This window comes from Eptatretus burgeri, chromosome 7 (assembly GCF_056783735.1).
Source record: "Eptatretus burgeri isolate ZD-2024b chromosome 7, Ebu_testis_v1, whole genome shotgun sequence".
Classification (NCBI taxonomy): domain Eukaryota; kingdom Metazoa; phylum Chordata; class Myxini; order Myxiniformes; family Myxinidae; genus Eptatretus; species Eptatretus burgeri.
Window position 1 is genome coordinate 22306451 of NC_140967.1, and position 27500 is coordinate 22333950.

The following is a 27500-nucleotide window of genomic DNA, read 5'->3' on the forward strand; positions in this document are numbered from 1 at the left end:
AGTCCCACGAGACCGTTGCAGGTTACCTCCACCCTCGTGGTGCCTCGATGGGGCGACCCGCGACGCTCTTTCCCCATGGCAGCTAGCGTAGCCGCGGTTGTGCCCAGGCCTTGCCAGGCGGCCAGGTGAGTCGGCCCTCAGCCGGGGACGCTCTGAGAGGAACGAACGGGTTTGGATGCTCTTTCAAAGTTGATGCTCTTTGTAAGAACCGCTCCGTTCCTCAGCGACGCTCAGACTGTCCCGAAACCCGATCTCCTCAGACCGTTTGGCGCTGCCTGGCGAGCTCTCTCCGGCCCTCCCCACACGAATGCACAGGTCTGCCCGCCACTGCAGGCTCAGCCACGCTCTCTGCCTCGCGTGTCCTCCGCTCCCCTGGACTTCGCCCCGCCTGTGTTCTTCCGGCTCCAGACTTCTCCGACCGCCTCCAGACTCCACCGACGACTCTTCCTCGAACTGGCGCTCCGCGCGCTGTTTTTTAGGGTTGGTGAGACGAGATCTGACCTCCGCTCTCTGACCTCCGACCTCTACAGGCCCCGCCCCGTTTTCTCCTGTGATCCGTTCTCTGAGGCGAAGCTTTCACAGAGCGGACGTGCTTGAAATCACCGTTGCTGGCAATCTCTGACCTCCACAGGCCCCGCCCCTTTTTCTCCTGTGATCCGATCTCCGAGTCGAAGCTTTCACAGAGCGGACGTGCGTGAAATCACCGTCGCTGGCGCCAACAACGAAACCCCCGCGTCGGTTTGCAGCGACGCTGTTCGCTGGGGACTCGCCGCGGCTGGTGCAAAGATGGCGTCGCTTCGGGGATGAAGGTGAGGCGATGTTATTCGGGTGGGGGGGATGCGGTTTAGGAGATGGTGGGGAGATGTCGTTGTTATGAAGGCGGTGTGGAGAGGGTGGTTGGTGGTTGAGGCGATCGTGGTTGGTGTTGATCATGGTTGTTGTGGTTGGTGGTTGAGGCGATCGTGGTTGGTGTTGATCGTGGTTGTTGTGGTTGGTGGTTGAGGCGATCGTGGTTGGTGTTGATCATGGTTGTTGTGGTTGGTAGTTGAGGCGATCGTGGTTGTTGTGAAGTGGTTAGTCCAAAATAACGATAGCAAAAGAAAAACGGCTACCTGAAGATCAGAGCCCAGGTGACACGAATAATTCCCATTAAACAACGGTGGGGAAATCTAACTAAACACAGACTTATCGGCATAACTGAACTAAGGACCTATATGGTGTTCTGCGAATTTCCACAGCCGTAACGATATATATATATATATATATATATATATATATATATATATATATATATATATATATATATATATATATATATATACATACATACATATGTATACTGGCGGGGTGTGCTTACACATTGAAAGCAATAACGAACGGTGCTTCCCCATTGTCTTGGGTCGCTCACCTGCATTTGACTTCATTTATTTATTTTCATTTACATATATTTTCTCATTTACAGATGCTTTCCGACAGTTCTGTGATTTTTCCTGGTGTGTCAGCGTCATTGTCCGTCGGCATGCAAAATTATCTCAGGTGTTTCCCCATCTCGGATCGCTCACCTGCATTTCTTTCCAATTATTTATTTTCATTTATTTATATTTTCATTTATGGACATTTTCCAATGGTTCTGTGGTGTACATAGTGGTTTAACATACGAATGGAAGAAAGTTCCTGTTCTTCATTCACACTGAGGTGAAATGAGAAATTAATCCAAATACATAATGTTGTTTGGTCATATCAATATTTAGTGTTTGATAAACATAAAATTGACATGAGAATATCAACACGTGTGCAAGACATGTCTCCAGAGACTTGAAGAGGGGTGCGGTCAAAAGTTAGTTAACAGCTCAGTATCTGGTGTATCCCAGTTTGATGGAGCACGAACGTCTCACCCAGAATGACAGAGCACGAAGGTCTCTTCAAGAATGACGGAGCACGAACATCCCTCCCAGAATGACGGAGTGCGAATGTCTCTCCCGGAATGACGGAGCGCGAACGTCTCTCCCGGAATAATGGAGCATGAACATCTCACCCAGAATGGAGGAGTGCGAACGACATGCCCGGAAAGACAGAGCGCGAACGTCCCTCCCGGAATGACGGAGCACGAACGTCTCTCCCAGAATGACAGAGCACGAACGTCTCTCCCAGAATGACAGAGCACGAATGTCCCTCCCAGAATGACGGAGCATGAACGTCTCTCCCAGAATGACGGAGCACGAACGTCCCTCTCAGAATGACAGAGCACGAACGTCCCTCCCAGAATGACGGAGCATGAACGTCTCTCCCAGAATGACGGAGCACGAACGTCCCTCTCAGAATGACAGAGCACGAACGTCCCTCCCAGAATGATAGAGCCGGAACATCCCTCCCAGAATGACGGAGCCCGAACGTCCCTCCCAGAATGACGGAGCACGAACGTCCCTCCCAGAATGACGGAGCGTCAACGTCCCTCCCAGAATGACGGAGCGTCAACGTCTCTCCCAGAATGACGGAGCGCGAACGTCTCTCTCGGAATGACGAAGTGCGAACGTCTCTCTTGGAATGACGAAATGCGAACGTCTCTCTTGGAATGACGAAGTGCGAACGTCTCTCTTGGAATGACGAAGTGCGAACATCTCTCTTGGAATGACGAAGTGCGAACGTCTCTCTCGGAATGACGGCGTGCGAATGTTTTCCCGGAATAATGGAACATGAACATCTCGCCCAGAATGGCGGAGCTCGAATGACGAACCTGGAATGACGGAGCGCGAACGACTCACCAGCAATGACGGAGCACGAATGACTCACCCAGAATGATGGAGCACGAACAACTCACCCGCACTGACGGAGCACGAACGTCTCTCCCGGAATGATGTGGCAAAAGCAGCCGCTGTGAGTGAACGACTCGCTCAGAATGACGTAGCATGGCAAAAGCGGTCGCTGTGAGTAAATTAATTAAATTCCACGTTGCATTTGAAAAGCTGCGCAAGCAGGCAAAGCTCAACATTTACTTTTGAAATGATGAGAGAACAGACATGAATAAGGTTGATGGCAAATTTGATTTCTCAAGCAGGATATTCTACACTTTTTTGAGACAAATCCACCCTCCGCCACCCGATGTTGCACTACCATTTCAAGGTGGGCGGTATAAGTAGCTCAGAGCTTTGGCTCTGAGTGAAACCAGGAGTGCAACACAATTAACCTTTTTGAAATCCATAAAATAATTTAAATTGATAGATTAACTTAAACTTTTCCCGTCACTAGGTGCGGGTACTTTTGCTTAGTTATATATACTGTGTTTTCAGAAGGTATTCACACCCCTTGACTTTTTCACAATTTTTGTTTCAGCCTGAATTTAAAATTGGTTAAATTGAGATTTTTTTTTGTCACTTATCTACATACACTGATGAGCCAAAACATTATGACCACCTGCCTAATATGCTGTTGGTCCTCCGTGTGCCACCAAAACAGCGCCGACCTGCCAAGGCATGGACTCTACAAGACCCCTGATGGTGTCCTGTGGTATCTGGCACCAAAGCATTAGCAGCAGATCTTTGAAGTCCTGTAAGTTGCAAGGTGGAGCCACCATGGATCGGACTTGTCGGTCCAGCACATCCCATAGATGCTCAATCGGATTGCGATCTGGAGAATTTGGAGGCCAGGGCAACACCGTGAACACTTCATCATGTTCCTCAAACCATTCCTGAACAATGTGTGCAGTGTGGCAGGGCGCATTATCCTGCTGAAAGAGGCCACTGCCATCAGGGAATACCATTGCCATGAAGGGGTGTACCTGGTCTGCAACGATGTTTAGGTAGGTGATACGTGTCAAATTGACGGCCAGATGAATGGCCGGACCCAGGGTTTCCCAGCAGAACATTGCCCAGAGCATCACACTCCCTCCACCGGCTTGTCGTCTTCCCACAGTGCATCCGGGTGCCATCACTTCCCCAGGTAAATGGCGCACACGTACACAGCCATCCACGTGATCTAAAAGAAAACGGGACTCATTGGACCAGGTGATCTTCTTCCACTGCTCCAAGTTCCAGTTCTGACGCTTGCATGCCCATTGTAGGTGCTTTCGATGGTGGGCAGGGGTCATCATGGGCACTCTGACCGGTCTGCGGCTACGCAGCCCCATACGCAACAGGGTGCGATGCACTGTGGATTGTGACACATTCCTCCCCTGACCACCATTAAAATTTTCTGTGACTTATGCCACAGTCAACCTTCTGTCGGTTCGGACCAGACGAGATAGCTTTCGTTGCCCTCGCGCATCGATGAGACTTGGGCGCCCAACACCCTGTCGCCGGTTTGTGGTTTGTTCCTCCTCGGACCACTGTCGGTAGGCACTCACCACTGCTGACCAGGAGCACCCCACAAGCCTTGCCGTTTCAGAGATGCTCTGACCCAGTCCTCTGGCCATAACAATTTGGCCCTTGTCAAAGTCGCTCAGGTCTTTACTCCTGCCCATTTCTTCTGCATCCAACACATCAACTTCAAGAACTAACTGCTCACTTGCTGCCTAATGTATCCCACCCCTTGATAGGTGCCATTGAAACAAGATAATCAATGTTATTCACTTCACCTGTCAGTGGTCATAATGTTTTGGCTCATCAGTGTATAATACCCCATAATGTGAAATTGGAAAAATATTTTATTGAGATTTCACAAATGAATGAAAAGCTGAAATTTCTTGCATCAATAAGTATTCAGCCCTTTGCTATGACACTCCAAATTGAACTCAGGTGCATCCATTTTTCCTTTGATCATCCTTGAGATGTCTCTGCAACTTCATTGGAGTCCACCTGTGGCTAATTAAATTGATTGGACATGATATAGAAAGAAACACACCTTTCTATACAAGGTACCACAGCAGACAGTGCATGTCATAGCAGAAACTCTACCATGAAGGCCAATGAACTGTCCGTAGAACTCCCAGATAGAAAAGTGAGGAGGCATAGATCTGAGGAAGGGTAGAAAACTATTTCTCGAGTGTTGAAAGTTCCCAAGAGCACAGTGAGCTCCATGATTAGGAAATGGAAAGAATATGGAACGACCCAGACTCATCCTAGAGCTGGCCGTCCGACCAAATTGAGCAACTGGGCAAGAAGGACCTTGGTCAGGAAGGTGACCAAGAACCCAATGACCACTCTGACAGAACTACAGAGTTCCTTGGCTGAGATGGGAGAACCTGCCGGAAGGAGAACAGTCTCTGCAGCACTTCACAAATCTAGGCTTGATGGGAGAGTGGTCAGCCATTCCTGAGAAAAAGCACATAACAGCATGCCTGGAGTTTTCAAAAATGCACGTGAAAGATTGAGAGCATGAGGTAAAAGATTCCGTGGTCTGATGAGACGAAAATTGAACTCTTGCTTTAATGCAAAGCGCTACGTCTGGCAGAAACTGAGCACAGCTCATCACCCATCTAACACCATCCCTACCGTGAAGCATGTTGGTAGCAGCATCATGCTATGGGGGATGCTTTTCAGTGTCAGGGACTGAGAGACTTGTAAGAATAGAGCAAACAATGATTGGAGCCAAATACAGGCAAATCCTTGAGGAGAACCTGCTTCAAATTGCAAAAGACCGAAGATTTATGTTCCAACAGGCCAATGACCCAAAACATACAGCCAAAGCCACACTGGAATGGCTTCAGAACAAGAATGTGAAAGTCCTTGAGTGGCCAAACCAAAGCCCAGACTTGAATCCCATTGAGAATTTGTGGAAAGACTTGAAAAATGCTGTTCACCGACGCTCCCCATCCAACTTGACAGAGCTTGAGGAAACCTGCAAGGAAGAATGGGAGAAAATCCCCAAATCCAGATGTCCGATCCTGATACAGACATACCCAAGAAGACTCAAAGCTGTCATCGCTGCGAAAGGCGCTTCCACAAAGTATGAACTCACGGGACTGATTACAAATGCAAGTTAGATATTTCCATCTTTCATTTCAATAAATTTGTAAAAATTTCTAAAAACACGTTTTCACTTTGTCATTATGGGATATTTTGTGTTGATCAGTGAAAAAAAAAAATCAAAATTTAATTCATTTTAAATCCAGGCTGTAACACAACAAAATGTGACAAAAGTCGAGCGGTGTGAATACTTTCTGAAGGCACTGTACATACATGAGGTATCTTTAACCGTCGCTTTGCTGATGGATTTAATTAAAAGACAGCATGTTGTACTTCACAATCATTCTGCTCTCTTCACCCTATCATTTACCCAAGGTCATCTTCCATCTGCTTGGAAGGCAGCTAACTTCACCTTCATCTACCATATTTGATGGAGCTTAAATGTCTAAATGCAACCATACTTGCTGTTGGTACAGTCATATTTGAAAAAGGAATGCATTTGTGCAGGAAAAAACCGAGAAGAGGAGGAGGATCTCATGCAGGAGTGGTTCACACTCGTCAACAAGAAGAACGCACTCATCCGTCGGCAGAACCAGCTGAGCATCCTGTGAGTACAAACTTAGTTGCCTTGGTCTACATGCAGCTTAAACGGCTAAATGCAACCAGGAGTTGCAAACTTGTTTGCTTGTAATCCATCCATAAAACTTTCTAGTTTTGTTATCAATAAAATAAAAAATCCAAATGAATGTAGTTGTCGTAATGATCCAACTATGACATGGAATGGTTCCTCAATCTCCGCAACATACCATCATGGGGTTCAGCACAGTGTTGCAGTACGTGCTCAAAGCAATTGATTGGCACAGTCAGGAGTTCTTTCAAATTGCAACCACACACAGAGCAAGTACACTGGTTCCATGGAGAATTTTATAACAATGTCACGTTTATCGATGTGTGAGGTGTGGTTAAAATGCTTCAGGACGGTTGGTGTCAATCAAAACGTGTAGATTACAGTGCACGGACAACAAACCTGACTTTGTTTTAAAAGCACTCTCATTGTAAGTCAATGGACTTGTGCCAATGTTCTGTCATACTTCTCCAATTCACTGTAAAAAGCTTCTCTGGGGTATGTTTGAATTCACCCTTTCTTGTATGAGCTATATCTCAGCCCACTGTCATATCTGCCATGACATGACACAAGGTTACATGCTTTTGTCTCGGATAATTAAAAGGTTGCTCGTGGAAACTCCCAAAGGTATGGGAATTTTGGCAGTTGAAAAGCAAGAGAGAAATTACTTCTTCTTTGGCTTTGAGGCAAGCCATAACTGTGCTCCAAAGAACTAGTTCGCTGCAACCTAGTTCCAAGAATTACTGAGCGACATTGTCTCTTTCAGAGTCCTCTTGTGCCGTGATACATCCGTATGTTCTTGTCCTACTCTTTTTGCCTTCACCTCATAGTGTTTCTGTTCACTCTTTGCCTGATGTTCTGCTCTTACATGAGCCTTGACACCTGTACAATATTTTTTGCAAAGGATAACATATATATATATATATATATATATATATATATATATATATATATATATATATATATATATATATATATATTCAGGATAAACAACAATGCCTAAACATCAAAAATAATTAAATGCCAGTTGTATAAATGGAACGTGCATTCATGGAGCTGTTTGTTAGAGCCTCAAGGCTGTACAATGACCGGACTTGAATTCACAGGGGTGAGATCCTCAAAGATGCACGAAGAATGTTCTTCCAGTCCAACAGCAAACGCAATGTCTTCTTCAGTCTTCATTATGCCTGGTCAGCCAACCCGTATCAGTATCCGGTCGACCACCCAAACCAACGAAAAACAATGCACAGCTGGAAAAAAAAAAAAAGATATGCGAAGTCCAAAAGCTCATGGGTGTCATCTGATGATGTCACTTTCAGGCTCCACCTGATCTCAGTAATATCCTTCTATCAAAGCTTTGTTTGACCCATGGTCTAACAATTACCTCATCACTTTCCTCTTAAAGTTCGATGGAATGCAGCTTTATCTGAAAATTACACGTTCTCGGAGGGAAGAAACCTCCAAAATCCTCTCTTGAGTCGATGCCCTTTAAGGTTTTCCCATTCAAGAGATTTTAATTGACTTCAGGCACTTTGACTAGGTGCCAGCTGCATAAACAAGTTCACTCGACAGACTAACTGGTTTGGAGATAACAAAACGATAAATGGACGACTCTCTCGATCCTCTCAGCCCTGGTACACTGGATCTTGTGGTGAGGCAATTGCAGTTAACGAACTTGCTTTCTCAATATAGATGACTAATCCAACTGAAGGTCAGCTTTAGGTCACTCAGGCTCACAGCAAGTGTTTGTTCATCCTTAGACAACACAAAAATATATTTAAAAATCTTGCAAATCTCAAGGCTGAACTCTTCCAGTCTCCTTCGTGTAAGTGATGGTGGCACCTTGCCGAGTCAGACTCTGGGGTATGTTCTCCCTACAGCCTCTCCCCTCCCCTACCTCAAATAGCATCACCACAGACTTTGCTCCAAATAAGGCAGAATGTCTCACCTTCACGTTTGCCTCCGAATCTCGTGGACCCAATCCATCTCACTCTGTCCCCATCTTACCCCTGCGTACCCAATGTCTACTGGAATTTGTGTTTCCCACCTCAGAAGGTAGAAAGAGATATGTCCTGTGGCTGGTGTGCACCATGGCAGTGTCTTTGACCTAATACTGATTTGTCAACATAAAAGACTTCTCTGATATTCTGAAAAACCCTCTCTTTTTTCATGACTCTCCATTGTGTCGTTACAGAAAGGTTAACAGAAGCTGTATCACTGCTGATACAGGTGTATTCATGGAGCTGTGTGTATCATTCAGCCAATCTGAAATTAATGAAATGCCAGTCTTATAAAATGGAGCATGTCTTTCAATCATGACACATATCACCGTCTTACTCTATCACTGTGGAAGGATTGTCAAATTAACCCCTCTATCTATCAATGCTGGCAGGATAGCCTCAAGGTACGCGCATTGGCCGTTGAGCCTGCATTTGAATCCCAACCCAGCTATAAAATGTCATCCTGGTGTTTCGCAGGCAGGGTGACTTATCAATGTGTGTGCCTCCCCTCGGACAGACGTCAAACTGGGACCCATCTGCCAGAATTAGTTTGTGGGTGTTCATGGTCCCACGGCCCATGTCTGAGTTCTCGGCAGTCCCGTGTCCAAATTCCAAATTCCTGCTCCAATCTACAGGGGGAACTGCATCAGCAGCACAGCTGCGCCCCCAGCAAATGATGCTACCCACAACCTTGTGCTGCATCCAAAAGAAGAAGACCTATTTGTGCTTGGTTAACCATTTAAAGAGTTTCATTCTGTTGAACTTCTACACCCCACCATCAGCCATGACTTTTCTTGAGATGACCATTTATCAAAGCTGACCTCCAAAGCCAGCTGCAGACTGAGCATCCTATGCTGTTTCATCTACTTAGAAACAAATTAGAAATACTAGCAGCCTACAAGGCCTTTGTCCATGGCTCAGAGGAACACTGCACTTTCCTTGAAGCTGGTGCCTCAGCATCACGTCTATCTCTCCAGGATTATGTGGAATCTATAGCTCAAAACATTACTGGCATCTCCCACTCTCTCATCGCAGACAGTTTGGTGGCCTCTGTCTTTTACTACCTGTCCTTTAGTGTAGCTTTGTCTGCTCAATGATTCTGACACTCCCCAACTCCCCCCACCCCCAACCCCCCTCCGCCCTTTCGGGATGCACGGGTTCTTCCTGCAACTTCCTCCTGCCTAAAATCCCCAAATCCAAGCTCTTTGCACAACTCCACTCTTTTGTTCCAGTTTTCTCACTTTTCTAACAATCCCACTCTTCTCTCCAGAGTTCCAAGCAGATGTGCACCAACATGTCTTGTCATCCCCTATTCTTATCCGTAATCCTTTCCACTTCTATTAACCTTAACTCAACTAACCCAACCCAACCCTCTTACGTACAGGTTACTGTGTTTCCCCTCTGCTCCTCTTTCTTTTGCCAGTTCATTCATTCCCTTGTTTGTTGTCTCCAACTTTGGAACTACTGTCCCACTATCACTGCATTGCTTTTTTATCCTGTTACCTCTCTTCCATGATCCTATATCATATATCTTGGAAGTTCATCTCCAGGGGTCACATGATCAAAGACAAGACTTAGACCCGAAAGTAATATGAACGATTTCAAAATGAAGTAGAAGGGCACTCGGTAGATCGCATACCTCCGCTACGTAATGCCTGATCCACGAGAACATATCGGGCCCATTACATTTTTGTAATATCATGCTATACTGTACTGTATCGTTTTTGGCCCGACCTCTCAATGGTGAAGAATCTTCTTCTTCTTCTTTCGGCTGCTCCCGTTAGGGGTCGCCACAGCGGATCATCCGCATGATCCGCATAGTGATTTGGCACATGTTTTACGCCGGATGCCCTTCTTGACGCAACCCTGGTCGCCTCTTACGACACAGGGATTAACAATGGTGAAGAATCACTTTTGAAATTAAATAATTCTCGTATCCAGATCCAGATTCGGATCTTCACCAAAATCGAATCAATTCGTCCTTGCCACACACCCAACCTGCCCACCAAGTTTCATCCGAATCCGTCCCCAACATTTTGAGATATCGTGCTATACATCGGTTCAGCACAATCTCTCAATGGTGAAGAATCACTTTAAAAAAAATTATCAAATCCGGATTCGGATCTTCGCCAAAAATTGAATCAATTCTTCCTTGTCACACACCCAACATGTCCATCAAATTTCGTCCAAATCCGTCCACAACTTTTTGAGATATCGTGCTTTATATCGTTTTTTGCCCCATCTATCAATGGTGAAGAATCACTTAAAAAATAATAGGAGCCGGATCCGGATCTTCACCAAAATCTAACCAGTTCGTCCTTGTCAAACACCGAACCTGTCCACAAAATTTCATCCGCATCCGTCCGTGGCTTTTTAAGATATCCTGCACACAAACAAACACACAAACTGACAGGAAGGGGTGAAAATGTAACGTCCTTCACCTTCGGTGGCGGAGGTGATAAATCTAAAATTTTCAAAATAAAAACTCAAGATTAAAGACGAGAAAGCATCTCAAAATAAAAATCCCATCCCCGTCCGCTTTGTACTAAAATTAAACTTGATGAAAACAGGTTAAAAAAAACATTTATGTAAAATTTATTAATGAGTGCACTCCATATTCTAATAATAAAGGTGTGTTGAAAATTTGATGACAAAAGCTCAAATGGTAAATAAAGTTATGGCTTGGACAGACACACTGACACACTGACACACACACACACACACACACACACACACACACACACACACACACACACACACACACACACACACACACACACACAGTCATTGTAAAACCCTGTGTCCTGCTGCATGGCAGATGGGCTAAAAACAACCTAGTGCTTCATAATGCTGCATCCCACTTAATCTATACAAATAAATTGTGTGTGTGTGTGTGTGTGTGTGTGTGTGTGTGTGTGTGTGTGTGTGTGTGTGTGTGTGTGTGTGTGTCCTCCATAACTGTTAAACCATGAAACCTAGCAGCCTGAAATTTTGCCTGCATACTAAATGAAATCCAAGAGAGTGCATGAGTGAAAATTTGGTGTTTGGGTTAATTAAAACACCCCTTTTGAGGATAATTAACAACCTTATTTAATTATATCCTTTATCAGGTGCATCCTTGGCCACCTCGCTCTTTGTGGTCTCTCAGCGCATCCTGGGTTACCTCACTGGTGTCTGAAGCCACCATGTTTTTTTGGCCTGCTCAACCATGCCTTGACTTGGAACAGGCCACAACGATTTCTTAACGATAAAGTTTTTTTTTCACTTTCCTCACTCATATATATATTATCGAATGCCTGTTCATAATAGCTACGAATCACTGGGTACATTGCAATGCTTATAAACACTCGGAGAAGCCAGCATTCGTGGCTTTATTTAATTTCCGCACATGCCATAACCTCGAGAATCTCTGAAACGAAACCAAATTACACAAGTCTGAAGACGACGATGGTTCACGAGCGGTATTTGACGATGTAGATTGTTTGAGAAGTCAAGGATGAGACAATGTGATAATGTTTGACCAAGTTATAAAAATGATCAACATGATGTGGTACGAGTGACAGGTTATTCGCTGCAAAATGTCGAAAACCCGGTTTCGTTCAACAACTTAAAAAATTTGACCTTTGCATAACCTTTTATAGGTCCCAAAACAATGTTGTGGACATTAAAATAAGGAAGCAGGATATGTGCTATAGCTTAACGGAGTTAGTTCGTCGAAGAAGGTCGAAAACCCGGTTCGATTCCCACAACTTTGAAAATTTGACCTTTGTGAACTTTAAAGGTCAAAGGTCAAGGATTATGACCTTTGGTGCAAAACTTCCTATGGAACATTCCAGGAACAATATAACGTCATATAGCCTATATGGCATTTCGCACTCCTCGGATTATCCATACTTTGATCAAATCAGCGTAAAAACAAACTTGAAGGGGGTGCCACGGGCAAGGTGTTCGAGATAGAGAAAAATGGTTTCAAGACTTGACCTCAAGGTGGGGAATGACCTCAAGATTATGCATAAAAAAATATTGTCATCCCAGCTCTCAAAGTTTGGGTGGTCGTCTGATTTTTATGTCAAAATTCGAAATTTTCTAAGTTCATGACCTTGTGACCTTGACCTTGGGAGTAAAATGAAAAAATCGAGCTCCGTGGGGCTAGGCAGGTGCCATTGGGCTAACCAAATACCGAAACCTCTGCCAGATTCAACAAACCCCCTCGGAGAAGATGGATTTTTATGTCTAAATCACAATTTTCTAAATTTATGACCTTGTGACCTTGACCTTGGGACTAAAATGAAAAATTGAGCTCCGTGAGGCTATGCAGGTGCCATTGGGCTAACCAAATTCCGAAACCCCTGCCAGAGTCGACAAACCCCCGAGGAGAAGATGCAAATTGAAATCGTCTACCCCCTAAAAACACAATTCGCAATTTTCTAAGTTCGTGACCTTGTGGCCTTGACCTTGGGACGAAAATGACAAATCGAGCTCCGTGGGGCTATGCAGGTGCCATTGGGCTAACCAAATACCAAAACCCCTGCCAGATTCAACAAACCCCCTAGGAGAAGATGCAAATTGAAATCGGCTACCCCCTAAAAACACGTTTTTTGGGCGTGGCTCCGCCCATAATGGGCGGACCACGCCCATTTTTAGGAAAAACACAACTAGATCATGATATAAACCTCCCACCAAAATTTCATCAGGATCGGATCAAAACCCACGAAGCTATGCTCGGGACAAACAGACAGACAGACACACAACAATAACGAATATAGTGGTCACTTTTATTTTTCGTGAAAATATTTTTTCGTGAACCAAAAATTTGAACTTTGAACGGATTACAAAAAAGCTCAAGAATTGAACTTTGTTGCAGTTCTGACTGCCACAAAAAAGTTCATTTGTCCAATTCGTACCTATTTCATATTTCGGGCATCTCCGGTATGAGTGTTTAATATTACGATTCTGTGATTGCTTTTCGAGTGCCAAGCAAGCCGTTCCTTATCAACTGTTTCGTTGGAGTGCTTAAGCCACTTGACAAGTACTCTACAATATGTGCACTATCACTGAATACTGTATATTGATCGACTTGAACAATGTTCAGGGGCCACCCACCTGCGATGGCCCCACGTTGTTCTGCGGTCACTTCTGCATAGATAAATACAAGTATAAATTAAACGTTTCGTTAGCATCATGGTAGGATAGCTGAGAGGTATGCACACTCGCTCTAAGCTGTCTATCCTGGGTTTGAATCCCGACCCAGCTATAAACTGTCATCCCGGTGTTTCACAGGCAGGGTGATTCATCAATGTGTGTGTGCTGTTCAACTGTATGTCACATCTGATGGGACCCCCCCCCCCCGGTCTCTCCACCCTCCCTTCTTATCTCTCTCCCCTCTCCCTCTGTCTCCCCCCCCCCTCTCTCCCTCCCCCCACCCCTCTCTCTCCCCCCACCCCTCTCTCTCTCCCCCCACCCCTCTCTCTCTCCCCCCACACCTATCTCTCTCCCCCCACCCCTCTCTCTCCCCCCCCACCCCTCTCTCTCTGTCTCCAAACGTGTCTGGACTATGGTTATGCTCAGATGGTGGTTATCTCCTCACATATCCAAATGGTGGTTACATCCGCAGGTATCTGGACGGTGGATATATCCAGACGATGGTTATCTCCATATGTGTCTGGGCTGTGGTTATTTCCGGAAAGACCCTCCACTAACACTGCCTTACCTTGCCCTCCCCTCATACTGCTTTCCCCTCCCTTCATGCTGCTTTCCCTCCCTCCCCTCCTCTCTTTCTCCTCTCTCACTCCCCTCCTTCTTACACCCCCCCCTTCATCTACCCGCCACCCCCCCTCCCTTAATCTACCCGTCAGCGAAGTGACGGGTTGTATTTGCTCCGATCATAATAAAAGGTGTTTAGTACATGCAGAGAAAAATTACAGAACCATCGGAAAGCATTCATGAGTCTATACTAATAAATGTGCGTGTGTGTGTGTCTCCTCCATGATTACAAAACCATGAAACCTAGCAGCCTGAAACTTTGCATATATACGAGGAGAACTCCAAGGACGTGAATGAGCGAAAATTGGGTGTTTCGGTTAATTAAAACACCCCTTTTGAAGATATTTAACGGGCTTATGTAATTATATCCTTTATCGGGCGCATCATCGGCCACTTCACTCTCTGGGGTCTAAAGGCGTATCCTGGGTATCCTCTCTGGGGTCTGAAGCCGCTATATTTTTTGGCCTACTCAACCATGCCTTGACTTGGAACAGGCCACAACGATTTCTTGACGATAAAGTTTTTTTGTTCACTTTCCTCAGTCATATTAGCGAATTTCCTGTTCATCATAGCTACAAATTTCTGGGTACATCGCAATGCTTAACAATGCCTCGAGACGTCAGTGTTCATTGCTTTATTTCATTTCTGTATATGCCATAACCAGGAGAATCTCTTAAACGAAACCGAATTCCAAAATGTTGGCTCCAGAATCGAACCAAGCAGCAATTTCGATGCTCAACAAAAGTGTCATTTGGCCAATTCGGACATTGCTTTGGCGTTTCCGGGTGCGTCGACGGGTTTAACGACTTCAATCGGTAATCGCTAGCAAAGCCAGGCATTCCATTGGAGTGCTTGCTTGAGTGCTTAAGCCACTTGCTGAGCACCCGAAAGTCGATAGCAGTACAGTTCGTGTCCCGATCCAAGTATTATACAGTTCACACGGACGTGGTACATATGGATAGATTTGGATCTGTAGGGACTCTCCGCGGGTGTGTGGGCATGCCATGCCTGGTACAGGCGCCATGGTCCCAAAGTTTCATCCCGTATCTTATGGAGATTTTTTCAGGTTTTCCTTTGCCATTGTGACTGTTTTGAAAGCACTTGGTTATCAGGTATACTTTACAAGTTTATATGCTTTCTTTTTGTGAGTTTCAAAGCAAAAAAATATATCTGATAACACCCGATTTCCAACTCGTTTGCAATATCAACATATTTTCTTCATTACTCAGCTAAATTTTTTCCACCCATCACACGCAGCTGTTGATAAAGATTAATGTTTGTGCACACCTCCTTGAAACATCTATATAAATGCAAATGTTTTTTTTTCGATGAAAGCCACTCAAGGTTTTTGGGTTGTGTACAGTACGTACTGTTGTGAATCATCACACTGACTCCAATCTGCCGATTCCCGAAAAATGTCCAATATCGGCCAAGCACTAGTGTGTGTGTGTGTGTGTGTGTGTGTGTGTGTGTGTGTGTGTGTGTGTGTGTGTGTGTGTGTGTGTGTGTGTGTGTGTGTGCGTGTTCATAAAGCATAACATTTTCCCTCCCCCCACCTCTCTCTCTCTCTCTCTCTCTCTCTCTCTCTCTCTCTCTCTCTCTCTCTCTCTCTCTCTCTCTCTCTCTCTCTCTCTCTCTCTCTCTCTCTCTCTCTCTCTCTCTCTCTCTCTCTCTCTCTCTCTCTCACACACACACACACACACACACACACACACACACACACACACACACACACACACACACACACACACACACACACACACACACACACACACACACACACACACACACACACACTCTCTCTCTCCTTCTCTCTGTCCCCGGATGTGTCCAGGCGGTGATTATGTGCGCATGGTGATTTATCTCCAGGTGGTATTCATCTCCGGATGTGTCCAGGTGATGTTAGTCTCCGGACAGTGCTTGTCTCTGGATCAGTCCGGGCTGTGTATGTTTGTCTCCGGCTGTGTCCGGGCGGTGATTGTTTCCGGACATGTCTGTGTTTGTCTCCAGATGTGTCCGGGCGGTGTTTATGTCTGGACGGGAGTTTGTCTCCAGATGTGTCTGGGCAGTGTTTGTCTCTGGACGGCTTGGCTCCGGATGCGTCCAGTGGGTTTTGTCTCCACATGTTTCCAGGTGGTTTGTCTCCGGACGTGTCCGGGCGGTGTTTGTCTCCGGATGTGTCCTGGCGGTGTTTGTCTCCGGACGTGTCCGGGTGGTGTTTGTATCCGGGCGGTATTTTTAGCATGACTGGTAGAAAATGGATTTCAGACATTATTTTGTTTCCATCTTCATTGTTATTCTATGCAGAATCATTTTGATGAGACAGTATGAATCATAATTAACGCTCCACCGCACATCTGCCTTCCCTTCCTCTCACCTCACACTGTTTTCCCTTTCCCCACTGCTCCTCGCTCTCCCTCTCTCCTCGCTCCCATACCCCTCCTCTGTCTTTTCCCCTCCACCTCCTTACTCTCCCCCCTCTCTTTTCTCCCCACCCCTCTCTCTCTCTTCCTCCCTCTTTTTCTCCCCTCCCCCTTTAGTATCCCCAACAGCGAAGTGACAGGTGATATTTGATCGTGAAAATATAAATAAATGAAATAAACAAATGCAGGTGAGTGACCTGAGACAATAGGGAAGCATGGTTTTTTGTTTGTTTGTTTGTTTGGTTTTTTTTGTATACCTTGTCGAGGCTCGTATGAGAGCTAACACACAACGCACAGCAAGGGGGGCATGAGACAAGAGGGGTGGGAGTAGGAAGGAAAAAACAGTGGGGAACAGAGACATTCGGAGTTCTCCGGAAGGGAGAGGGATGGAGCGGGGAAAATGGGGATTAGGAGATGGACACCACAGGGACTTTGAGGAAGGAAAGCAGAGAATTTGAAGGAGTTGGGCTTGTGGTGGATTAGAGGGGGTAGAAAAGATTGAGGATTTGGATGGGGGACAATAAGAGGTGGTGGTGAACAGCTGTTTTGAAGGCCTGGAGGGAAGAATGGGATTGAACAGAGTGAGGTAGTTTATTCCAAAGGTGTGGAAAAAGAGGAATGAAAGAGTGAAGGTGAGCAGTGATTCGTGATTTTGGTAGTTTTACCAGAAGGGGGTTGTTGGCGGACCTTGAGCGCCCTGCGGAAATATGGTGGGGACAAATCGCAGACACAGCAGGCGGGGTGAGACCAGAGAGGAGACGGTAGAAGACAGAAAGGTTTGTTATTGCTTTCAATGTGTAAGCATACCCCGCTAGTTTATTATAAACTTCTTCAACTTTTTGTTATACCCAGAGGCACATTTTCCCATTTTAACACTATTTCCCATGAAACCTTTTAAACACTCATATATGTGCCCTCTGTCACACCCTTTCAGATATATATCTCACATACATTTTGGGGATTAGCTGAAACAAAATAAATTGCCATTAGTTTATTTGAAATTACCTATAAACCCCCCAATATGTGGAACAACATCGGGCTGATGATGAACCCCGATCCCCAACCCCCTCCCCCACCACCCCAATCCCCATGTATTTGTCACGTCACTTCCAAATTCATGCTCGGTGTGCATAGAGCCTTTAATTGTATTGCCCCACTAACCTGTTACCAAAAGGTAGCACCACCGGTTCAGAAATATTTGCAGCCATTTTCCAATTTTCCGAACATTACTGCTGCGAGTGCTGCTGGGTCTCCTACATAGAGCCCGTGCAGCGCACGGTAGGAGAAGCTCCGTCAGCCATCTGTCCAACGCGGATATGTTTAAAATTGCATGCGATGAGGCACCTGCAAGCTGCCGAATGCTGAGAAACGCCGCGGTGCTATTGCCTTCCTAGGGAGAAGGAGCATGACCTCGAACGCCGCTTTGAGCTGCTGAATCGAGAGCTGCGATCCATGATGGCCATCGAGGGTGAGTGTTTTTGTTTTGCACACACTGGCAGTGGACCCCATGAAGGCGTGAATTTGACCTATTAATTCTGCTTGATTTATACTTTATAGTTGTGCAATGCACTTTGCGAGGTGGTAACCGAGTCAAAACAACAAATTCTTGTTAATTGTGTCATAAATATGACATGAAAGCCAAAAACACGAGTCTGAGTCAAGTGGATGATGAAAGACCAGGCATTTGTGTACAAAGGTCATGGCAATTTTGGTGAGATGGGGTGATGGGCCAAATGGACTTCTTTCTCAAGTTCCCTTTGGAGTGGAGATCCCTTGAATGTCATAATTTGTTAATATTATTTAACAAGGGTGATTCCTTAGGATCAGATCACAGTATCACACTGCACTCGGCCAGACATTTTGTTTTTGTAAATTTGGTTACAAAAGCCCTTCTGTTGTTGGAAACATTTTTGTGGTGCAGCATCTTCAAGTACGCTGTCCTTTGTGAGGAACGACACCACCTTTAGTCGAGTTTTCTTTGGTCAATTTTCTCATTGCCTTTGGATGCATTTTAACGTTTTGACTCGATACCTTTTATTATTATTTTTTTGCATACAAAGTGAAGGTGCGTGGAAGAAGTTAGAACAAAGAACGAATCGGGACACAACAGAACAAAAGGAACAGTAGAAAGAGAGGGAGGACAAAGGAGGGACACTTGGACATATAAGGGATGTGGGGAGGAATGAGGGGTGAACAAGATGAATACAGAAGGTTTTTGGTAGTCTCAGGAAGGAAAAACTAGAGATTTGGAAAGAGGTAGGCTTGGGAGGGGGTTGGGGTAAACTGGGTGGAAAAGATCATGGTTTTGGATGGGGATGATCTGAGATGGTGGTGAACAGCTCTTTTTAAAATCTAAATGGAAGGATGAGATTGAAGAGAATTCCACAGGTGAGCAGTCATTTTGGATTTATGGAGTGTCAGCAGAAGGGGGTTGATGGTGGACCATATGCACCCTGCAGAAACCTGGAAAGGGGGGGGGGGGATAGCACGAAAAGAGCAGAGGGTACAAGACCAAGAAGGAGGTGGCAGCCAAAACCCTTTTTTGTGCTACTCTGAAGTTAGCGATACTTATTTAACTTTTCATGCTTGCATAAATAAAGTGTTTAAGGAAGAGCATTCACGCAGTAATAAAAACATGAAGCACACTGTGGTAGCAGGAGGACTGGAGTTAAATGGTTTATTCAAGACCCTTCAGAAAACTATGGAGACTGCAGTAACAAAAAGCAAAAAAAAAATAAAAATCAGGGTGAGATTAAATGAACACTTCCATGATAGTTGGAACAGCTATAAAGTTTGCTTGGTCATTCCATCAAGTTGAAAATAATTGTTTAAGCCCACTGCTTCCATGAATTTGGAAGCAGTGGGATTAAACAGAGTCAATCGATCGCAGCCACGATTGAGATGCTATAATATTGTTGCCAAGATGTTTCCGCAGAGGTAGATGCTCCCAAGGCCGCAGCACCTTCTCCCATGTATTTCAGAGGCTAATAACACATGCTCAACCCTCCACCCTCCTCCTCTCCGTCAACAAGAGATTTGCCACCCTTTTTCAAAGATTTTAAATGACAATGTCACACAAAACATGTTAAGCCAAAAAAATTGAAAAAACAGCGCAGACCGACAGTCTTTACTCCATACTTTGAATCTCTGCTGATGTCCTGAAGCTGTTGTATGTATATCGAAATTTACAGTGTTATCTGTTATGCATTAGAATTTTCTACATCAGATATCATAAACGCATCAAGGGTGCACCAAGGGTGCACCAAGTGCAAAGGTAGATCAATTTGCACTTGCGAATGCAACACTTAGAAGTGTGAAGGGAATATATTGAGGAGTGTGAATCGTTAAGTTACTTCAGAGCATTTCTGCGGGGTGTGTTAAACCCACACCATTCTTAATACATACGACTGGTGGATGAGTATACATCGACCTTACACGAATGATGCAGCATTCAAACAGTATAAAGAAAGATTTTTGATATGGACACAAAGTCTTTGGAGTACCTTGTGCTATGCAGTCTAATGATGAATCAAATTGATGGCAAATAAAGGGATGATGCAATTGTACGACAGAATGGCAGAAAACAGAGGCGCAGAAATGGCGGGAGCAGCTTTTGTTGGACGAGCTCGTCGTGTTGGTAAACAAGCGAGACGATCTGGTGCACGACCTCGATGCGCAGGAGAAACAGTACGTGCGCGCTCGGCGGTGGGCAATTCCCCTATCCATCCCGTCTTGTTTGTTTGCTCACTCCCGTCATGCTTGCCGTATGCCTCATGCCTTCCCGGCCACCATAATCCCAGATTTGCTCCCCTCGTCAGCCTTACCATCCACATTGCTGACTTGCATGTGACAGTACCTTGACGAGGCTAGTTAGTATGAAATTTGTACATGGAAACAACTCCTTAGTGGTGAGCCTGTGGTCTTACTGGGACTTATTATAAAGGCTGTTGTATAACTTGGTCTGGTACTGTTGACCTGTGTTTCTGCATCAAAGTATTTGTGATTCTTGGACACTTGCCTTTGATATTTTGTATCGTAAGATGTTGGTCTGACAGGATGGTGCGTGCGGTAGTAGCGCACTTACCATTGAGCTGTATCGTCTGGGTTCGATTCTCAGTTAAACTATAAACTGTCAGATTGGTGATTCACAAAATGCACCATCCCTTGAATGGACTTAAAGCCGCTGTCACAACTTGACGATTTAGCCAGCATATGCCGATTTATGAAAAATTTGTCTAAAACGCTGGCACACGTCGAATACGTTGTGGGTACGTTTTGTATACGTAAAGAGCATGCTGAAAAACACTGCCATAAGTCGTAGTACGCTGGCTTTAAACGTACTTTTGGGTTGTCCTCAAATTTATGCATGCTTGAAATTTTACAACGTATGCCGGCGTATGATTCACACGTTCCGCTACGCTGGCCATAAGTTGTAGGCACGTTTTGCGATTGTTGACACACGTCGACACACGTTACTTGTAAGTTACTCATAAGTTGAAACACGTCGAGGTAATGTTTAGCGTACCCGAAACTTATTTCTAACCTATGAGTAACGTTTTGTAAGCACGCGACACGAACGTTGTTCACACTTCGCAACACGTTACTTCAATGTTCCTCATACGTCAAAACACGTCAAAGTAATGTTTAGGGTACCCGTGACTTATTTATAACCAATGAGTAACCTGCTTGGGGATTATTTGTAAAGCATGTCCTACGCACAAATACGTATGTAGACGTCTTTGACGTCTTCAGGACGACCACAGAACTTACTGAACGCGTTTCTAACTTACAGATACCGTATGATGGCGTACTGCAGCGATTAGGGGAATTGGTATATAAAAAGGGGCTTCGCAGGAGAAACCATCTTTTTTTAGACTTCGTGGTGAGTACATGTCCATGTCATTCCGAGAGATGGAGGATAGACGGAAAGGCTGAGATGACAATACCTACCAGTCCTTGAACATCAACATGACCTCATCGAGTTGACACTGCACCAGTTGCGTGCCAATAGAGCCGGGAGAAGAAGACGTGAACGGAGGAGAAGGAACTGGGTCAAACCATGGATCGGGAGGCGAAGCCACTACGGCATATATGACCAGTTCATGGTGGAACTCCGGAACGAGGACCATGCATCCTTCATCAACTTCCTGCGAATGCCTCCAGCGATGTTGGACGAGCTGCTAGCCAGAATGGGTCCAAGGATAACCAAGCAGTACACCTTCTACAGGGATCCACTTCAGCCTGGCATGAGGCTGGCACTGAGCCTGCTGCTGTTGGTGCCGTGACTGCAGTGCTGTGGAAGCGATTTAACTCGTTCAATGAAAAGGATTTCAATTGCCGAGCACCAGCATCCAAAAACAATACGCGAGTGACAGGCATTTATTAAAAGTGAAGTTGCAGCCTATGAATAGAAAACCTCACGTAATTGTCGACGATACGCTGCCACGCTATGCATACGTTAGACTATCGTTGGGCATAGGTTGTGGACGCCTAAAACACGCTAATCAATCGTTGGTATAACTTATCTATAAGTTATCGAAGCGTTCTATGTTCATTACTAGTACATTATGCATTTGTCCAAGTCGTTTTGAATACTTTAAAAACTGAAACAAAAAAATAGTTCATCGTGGGAATGAGAAAAAAAAATTAGCCGAAAAGAACATCGAACAATGGTGCAAAGTAGTCTCCTATTCGTGGACGCAACGAGGATCCATCATCACCCACACCCTCCCCATCATGCTTACCTACTACCAATACCAACACTACTACCACTACTACTACTACTACTACTACTACTACTACTGACACGCTCACCTAATACTACCACGACTGATACTACTGACATTGACATCGACTCAACATGGAGTCTGGAACACTGACGGGTTCGTCTTGTGAAGCCCATTTGTATATACCAATTCCCCTAAACGCTGCCAAATCGCCATTATACGGTAGATGTAAGTTAGAAACACATTCAGTAAGTTCTGTGGTCGTCCGGAAGACGTCAATCAAATTCGTCTACATACGACAATGTGCGTTTGAGATACGTTACACATAGGTTCAAAGCATGCTACTCATAGGTTCAAAGCACGTTACTCATAGGTTAAAAATTAAGTTTCGGGTCTGCTAAACATTACCTCGACGTGTTTCGACTTATGAGTAACTTACAAGTAACGTGTGTCCGACGTGTGACAACGATCGCAGAGCATGCAGAGAACTTATGCCGGCGTATGCGGAACTTGTGAGCCATACGTCGAGTACGTCGTAAAATTTTCAGCATGCTTGAATTTTCACGACGTACTAGACGTACCACGGAATATGACAGCGCACTTCATTGTTTTTCAGCGTGCTCCTAACGTATACACAACTTACCCATACTGTATTCGACATGTGCCAGTGTTTTAGACACATTTTTCATAGGTCGGCATACGCTGGCTAAATCGTCACGGTGTGACTGTGATGTTGACACTTCCAATTTTCAGGCGGTTTTGATTTAAATCGGCGTGCGGCAGGTTTTTAACAGGCTATGCCACGAGTTCATTGGCGATATGTGCAGCACGCTATGCCTAAGTTAAACTATCGTTGGGCATAGGTTGTGAACGCCGACAACAGGCTAAGCATTCGTTGGTATAAGTTATCTATAAGACAACGAAACGTTCTGTGCCCATTACTAATATGTTATGCATACGACCAAAACTTTTTTAAAAACCTCAAAACTTCAGCGTACGCCAACGTTTTACATACATTTTTATACGTTGCCATTGCTGGCTAAAACGTCAAGGTGTGACAGCGCCTTTAGCATTAACTGGTGTCAAAAGTTGAAGAAATAAACTGTTCTTTCAAGGAAGAGTAGGCGAGGTATCGCCGGCAACCTGAACAAATTCCAAATTCCTGCCATAACTTGGCCTGCGCAGGAGATTGGCACCTCAGGTTTATTTGCTTGTGAAAGCACCGGCACAGTGTCCAAAAAAACTACCGAGGTCATGGGGTAGATGATGATGATGTGGTTTAGCTCGAGTCTTTGAGGGTGCATCAGAGCAAATAGCATCAAATTGAGTGAATGCCCCACCCTATGTCTGTGTGTTCTCTTTCTAAAGGCCCGGTCACACCTTGACGTTTTAGCCAGCGATGGCAACGTATTAAAATGTATCTAAAACGCTGGCTTACGTTGAACTTTTGATGTTTTTTTTTAAAGATTCGGACGTATTCATAGCGACTTGGTCTTATGTATAACGCATTGGTAACGGACACAGAACGTTTCGTTGTGTTATAGATAACTTATACCAACGAATGCTGAACCTGTTGTCGGCCTACACAACCGATGCCCAACGATAGTCTAACTTAGGCATAGCGCGTTGCACGCATCGCCGATGATGTCGTGACGTAGCCTATTAAAAGGCTGACGCACAACGATTCGAATCATAACTGCCGTAGAAATGGAAGTGTCAACATCGCGGTCACACCTTGGCGATCTTGCCAGTGTATGCCGACCTAAGAAAAATGTGTCGAATACGTTGGGGCACGTCAAATACGGTATGAGTAAGTTTGGTATACGTGAGTAGAACGCTAAAGTACGCTATCATACGTCGTAGTAAGTAGAGTACGTGAAGAAATTTTAAACATGTTCAAAATTTTACAACGTACTCGGCGTATGACACACGTTCCGCATGCGATGGGGATAAGTTTTACACACGATGTGTGGACGCTTACACACGTCCACAAAGGCTACTTATTAGCTACTCATAAGTCGAAACACGTCGCGGTAATGTCTTTTTTACGTGAAACTTATTTCTAACTTATGTTTGACGTGCTTTGAACCAATTCTTTACGTAGTCCCAACACACATCGACGTATGTAGACGTATTCCAATGACGTCTTCCGGTCGACAAAAAAAAAAAATTAACGTGTTTCTAGCTTACAACTGCCATATAAAGACGTGTTCCCAGCGGTTTTGGGAATTGGTATATAAAATGGTGTTCATAAAAGGGGAACCCAACAGTGTTTTCGAGTCCTTTTTGAGTCGATGTCCATGTCAGCAGTAACAGTATCAGTATCAGTATTAGTAGTAGTTTGTTCATGTTGGCAGTAGTAGGTGAGTGTGAGGGGGAGGGTGTGGGTTATGATGGATCGTCCTTGCGTTTAACGATTTAACGATTTAAATGAAAAACTCAACGATTTAAATGGCTGCATCTCCACTATTGAAAGTAGACGCTTGCGCTCAACAATTGGATTTTTTTTTACACTCAACGACTTTTAAACGGTACCACTCAACTATTTTCATTGTTTACAATGAACGATTTAAATTGCTGTCACTCGCCTTTGTTTTTTGATGCTGGGGTTTTGAAATTTGAAGCGTTTCTTCTGAACGTGTTAAAACGCTCAAACTCGACTATTTTAAATCGACGCTGCCGATGGACAATTGGAATCATAGTCAAGCTAGACATCGAAGTGTGAACATCCTCGTCATGCCGAAGAAAAGTTTGAAGAATGCTGCAAATAAGTGTCCTGGCCGTGGCCGTGGACGCTGACGCAAGGACGATCCATTATACCGTCTTTCAGCCTATGAGTAACTTAAAAGTAACATCTGTCGATGTGTGGCAACGATCGCGTAACGTGCCAACAACACGTTAATCATAGGTTAGAAATAAGTTTCGAGTACGCTAAACATTACCTCGGCGTGTCTCAACTTATGATTAACTTACAAGTAGCATGTGTTGACGTCTGTCAACGATCGCAGACCATGCATACAACTTGTGGCCAGCGTAGTGGAACGTGTGAGTCATACGCCGGCATACGTCATGAAATTTCAAGCATGAAAAAATTTGAGGTCAACCAAAAAGTACAACGTTTAAAGCCAACGTACAACGACGTATGGCAGTGTTTTTCAGCGTGCTCTCAATGTTATCAAAACTTACCCATAACGTATTCAACGTGTGCCAGCATTTTAGAAAAAAAATTCAAAAATCGGCATACGTTGGCTAAAACGTCAAGGTGTGACCAGGCCTTAACTTGGTACACACTTTGAAGAACACATCACTGCGGTGGTGTTTTTCTTTTAAAATAAATCCACTGTTTATAAATCCACTGAATTTATCCACTGTGGATAAATCCACTGTTTCCCAAGCTATGATACTGCATCAAACAAGATGAGCAAAAATACTACTTTTCCTTACACTTGAGAGTAAAAGCACTACCAACTATAACATTACACCTTGGGGCCAGGGTAGGTCAAACATTTATACCACCGAGCATTCTTCATCTGGTACTGTTGTGGGCATTGTGTACCAGATGTTAAATATCCTTGGGTAAGGGGTGGTGGAAGGAAGGTGGGAGAGGAGAGTAAAAGAGAGCAGCGAAGAGGAAGCCAGTCCCACACAGTCCGTCAGTTGAAGATCACTCATATTAGCATATTACCGGTCTTTTTGTGGTTTTCAACTAAACACTTCCACTAATTCTATCCAAATAGCAGCTTTGTGGCTCCAATTCCTGTCTTATGTAAATATGACTTTTCCGAGGTCAGATTTACATTTTGTCATACACACCTTCAATTCCCTATTCATATTTTGTGCAAATCTTTAACGTGTGAAGTTCAACAATGCCAAATGTGCTCTTGAATGTGTCACACCCTTTCAACTACAAAACGCATGGTGAAGGGACAAATGGAAGGAAAAAAAATGAACTTGGAAAAACCATTTGTGTAAACCAGTGAAGAAACCGTCTTATGGGGTTAATTCCCCCAGAATTGGCCTAATTTAGGATGACATGCAATACCCCCTCGTACCAGGAGTGGCAGTATGCCATACATACTTAAATAGAGAAAAATGGAGTGCTCCCAGTACCCTGAACCCCTGGGACTATGATTTGTTTTTTTTACCATACCATAAACATTCCCAGGAAAGCCCTGAGTACAACCAGCATTTTTCAACACATTCGATCCAGCGGTTCAGGAATGCAGAGAAAACGTAAACAAACACACAAACAAACAGCTTTGCAGTGGCAATGCTCATTCAAGAAAAAGTAACAGAAAAACAACACTGCAAGAAGAACAAACCAGCTCCTTCAGCAGAGACCAAGAACTACCATGAAAATGGAGATGAGATACACAGAATGCAATTGAGAAAGGAAACTGGACAAATGCAAACATTCCTGACAGGAAACTGAAGCCCAAATCTAATAAGGAGAAACAATATACAGTCAACCCCCGCTTCATCGTGGTTCACCAATCGTGCCCCCGGTTGATTGCGGGTTTTCCCTTGGAATGTAACTAATTTTTTCTGCGGATTCCCTCGGTACATCGTGGTAATAATATATAAAATATAAATTATTTAAGCAATAAATTATAACGCGTGGCGCTCGAAAGTATCTTCATAATAAAATAAACAAAAAAAATTTTGTATGTTTGTCGACACAACGCACGAGACAAAGACAGAGAGCGCGCTATTCATTTTTCCTTAGTGCTGATTGGCTAATGCCCACGAGGCGCACTCTCGCTGTCTTGAGTGTTTCGCTTGTGAACGACACAGATATTTTCTACGTTTTTTTCTCCAAGCCCTACGATGCCGCCGAAAGGAAAAACGTTTGCCGCGGTTGGGCGCCATTACAGTTTAAATGAATCGACCATACGCTACATCAAGAAGGACGAAGCCAACATCAGCGCTTTACATTCGCAACGCGTGACAGCACCTCGTGGAGGCCATGGATTCCGACGACAATTTTTCTCTGAGGGCGTATTGGCGTGATTTCACGATAGCAACGTGTCTCCAAATAATTCAGAAGGCTCTACAAGAAATGAAAAAAGAAACCTTAAACGCCTGTTGGAAGAAGCTGTGGCCAGAATGCGTCCACGAATACA

General features: G+C 44.6%; 1 protein-coding gene and 1 long non-coding RNA gene across 16 annotated transcripts in view; one reads left to right on the forward strand and one right to left on the reverse strand.

Annotated features, from left to right (window-relative positions):
- The window catches only part of EHBP1 (EH domain binding protein 1), a 340218-nt gene that overhangs the window by 284364 nt on the left and 28354 nt on the right, over window positions 1–27500 (forward strand). For 12 of the 15 annotated variants that reach the window (XM_085887653.1, XM_085887655.1, XM_085887658.1 and 9 more), the window contains 3 exons: window positions 6348–6447; window positions 18046–18119; window positions 20224–20356. In XM_085887653.1, coding sequence (XP_085743779.1) covers window positions 6348–6447; window positions 18046–18119; window positions 20224–20356 — 307 coding nt within the window. The remainder of the gene's footprint in view (window positions 1–6347; window positions 6448–18045; window positions 18120–20223; window positions 20357–27500) is intronic. The other 3 variants (XM_085887654.1, XM_085887668.1, XM_085887656.1) reach the window with 2 other exon arrangements.
- LOC147022817 (uncharacterized) overlaps window positions 1–27500 on the reverse strand; it is a 91110-nt gene that overhangs the window by 28028 nt on the left and 35582 nt on the right. The gene's annotated exons all lie outside the window — the stretch shown is intronic.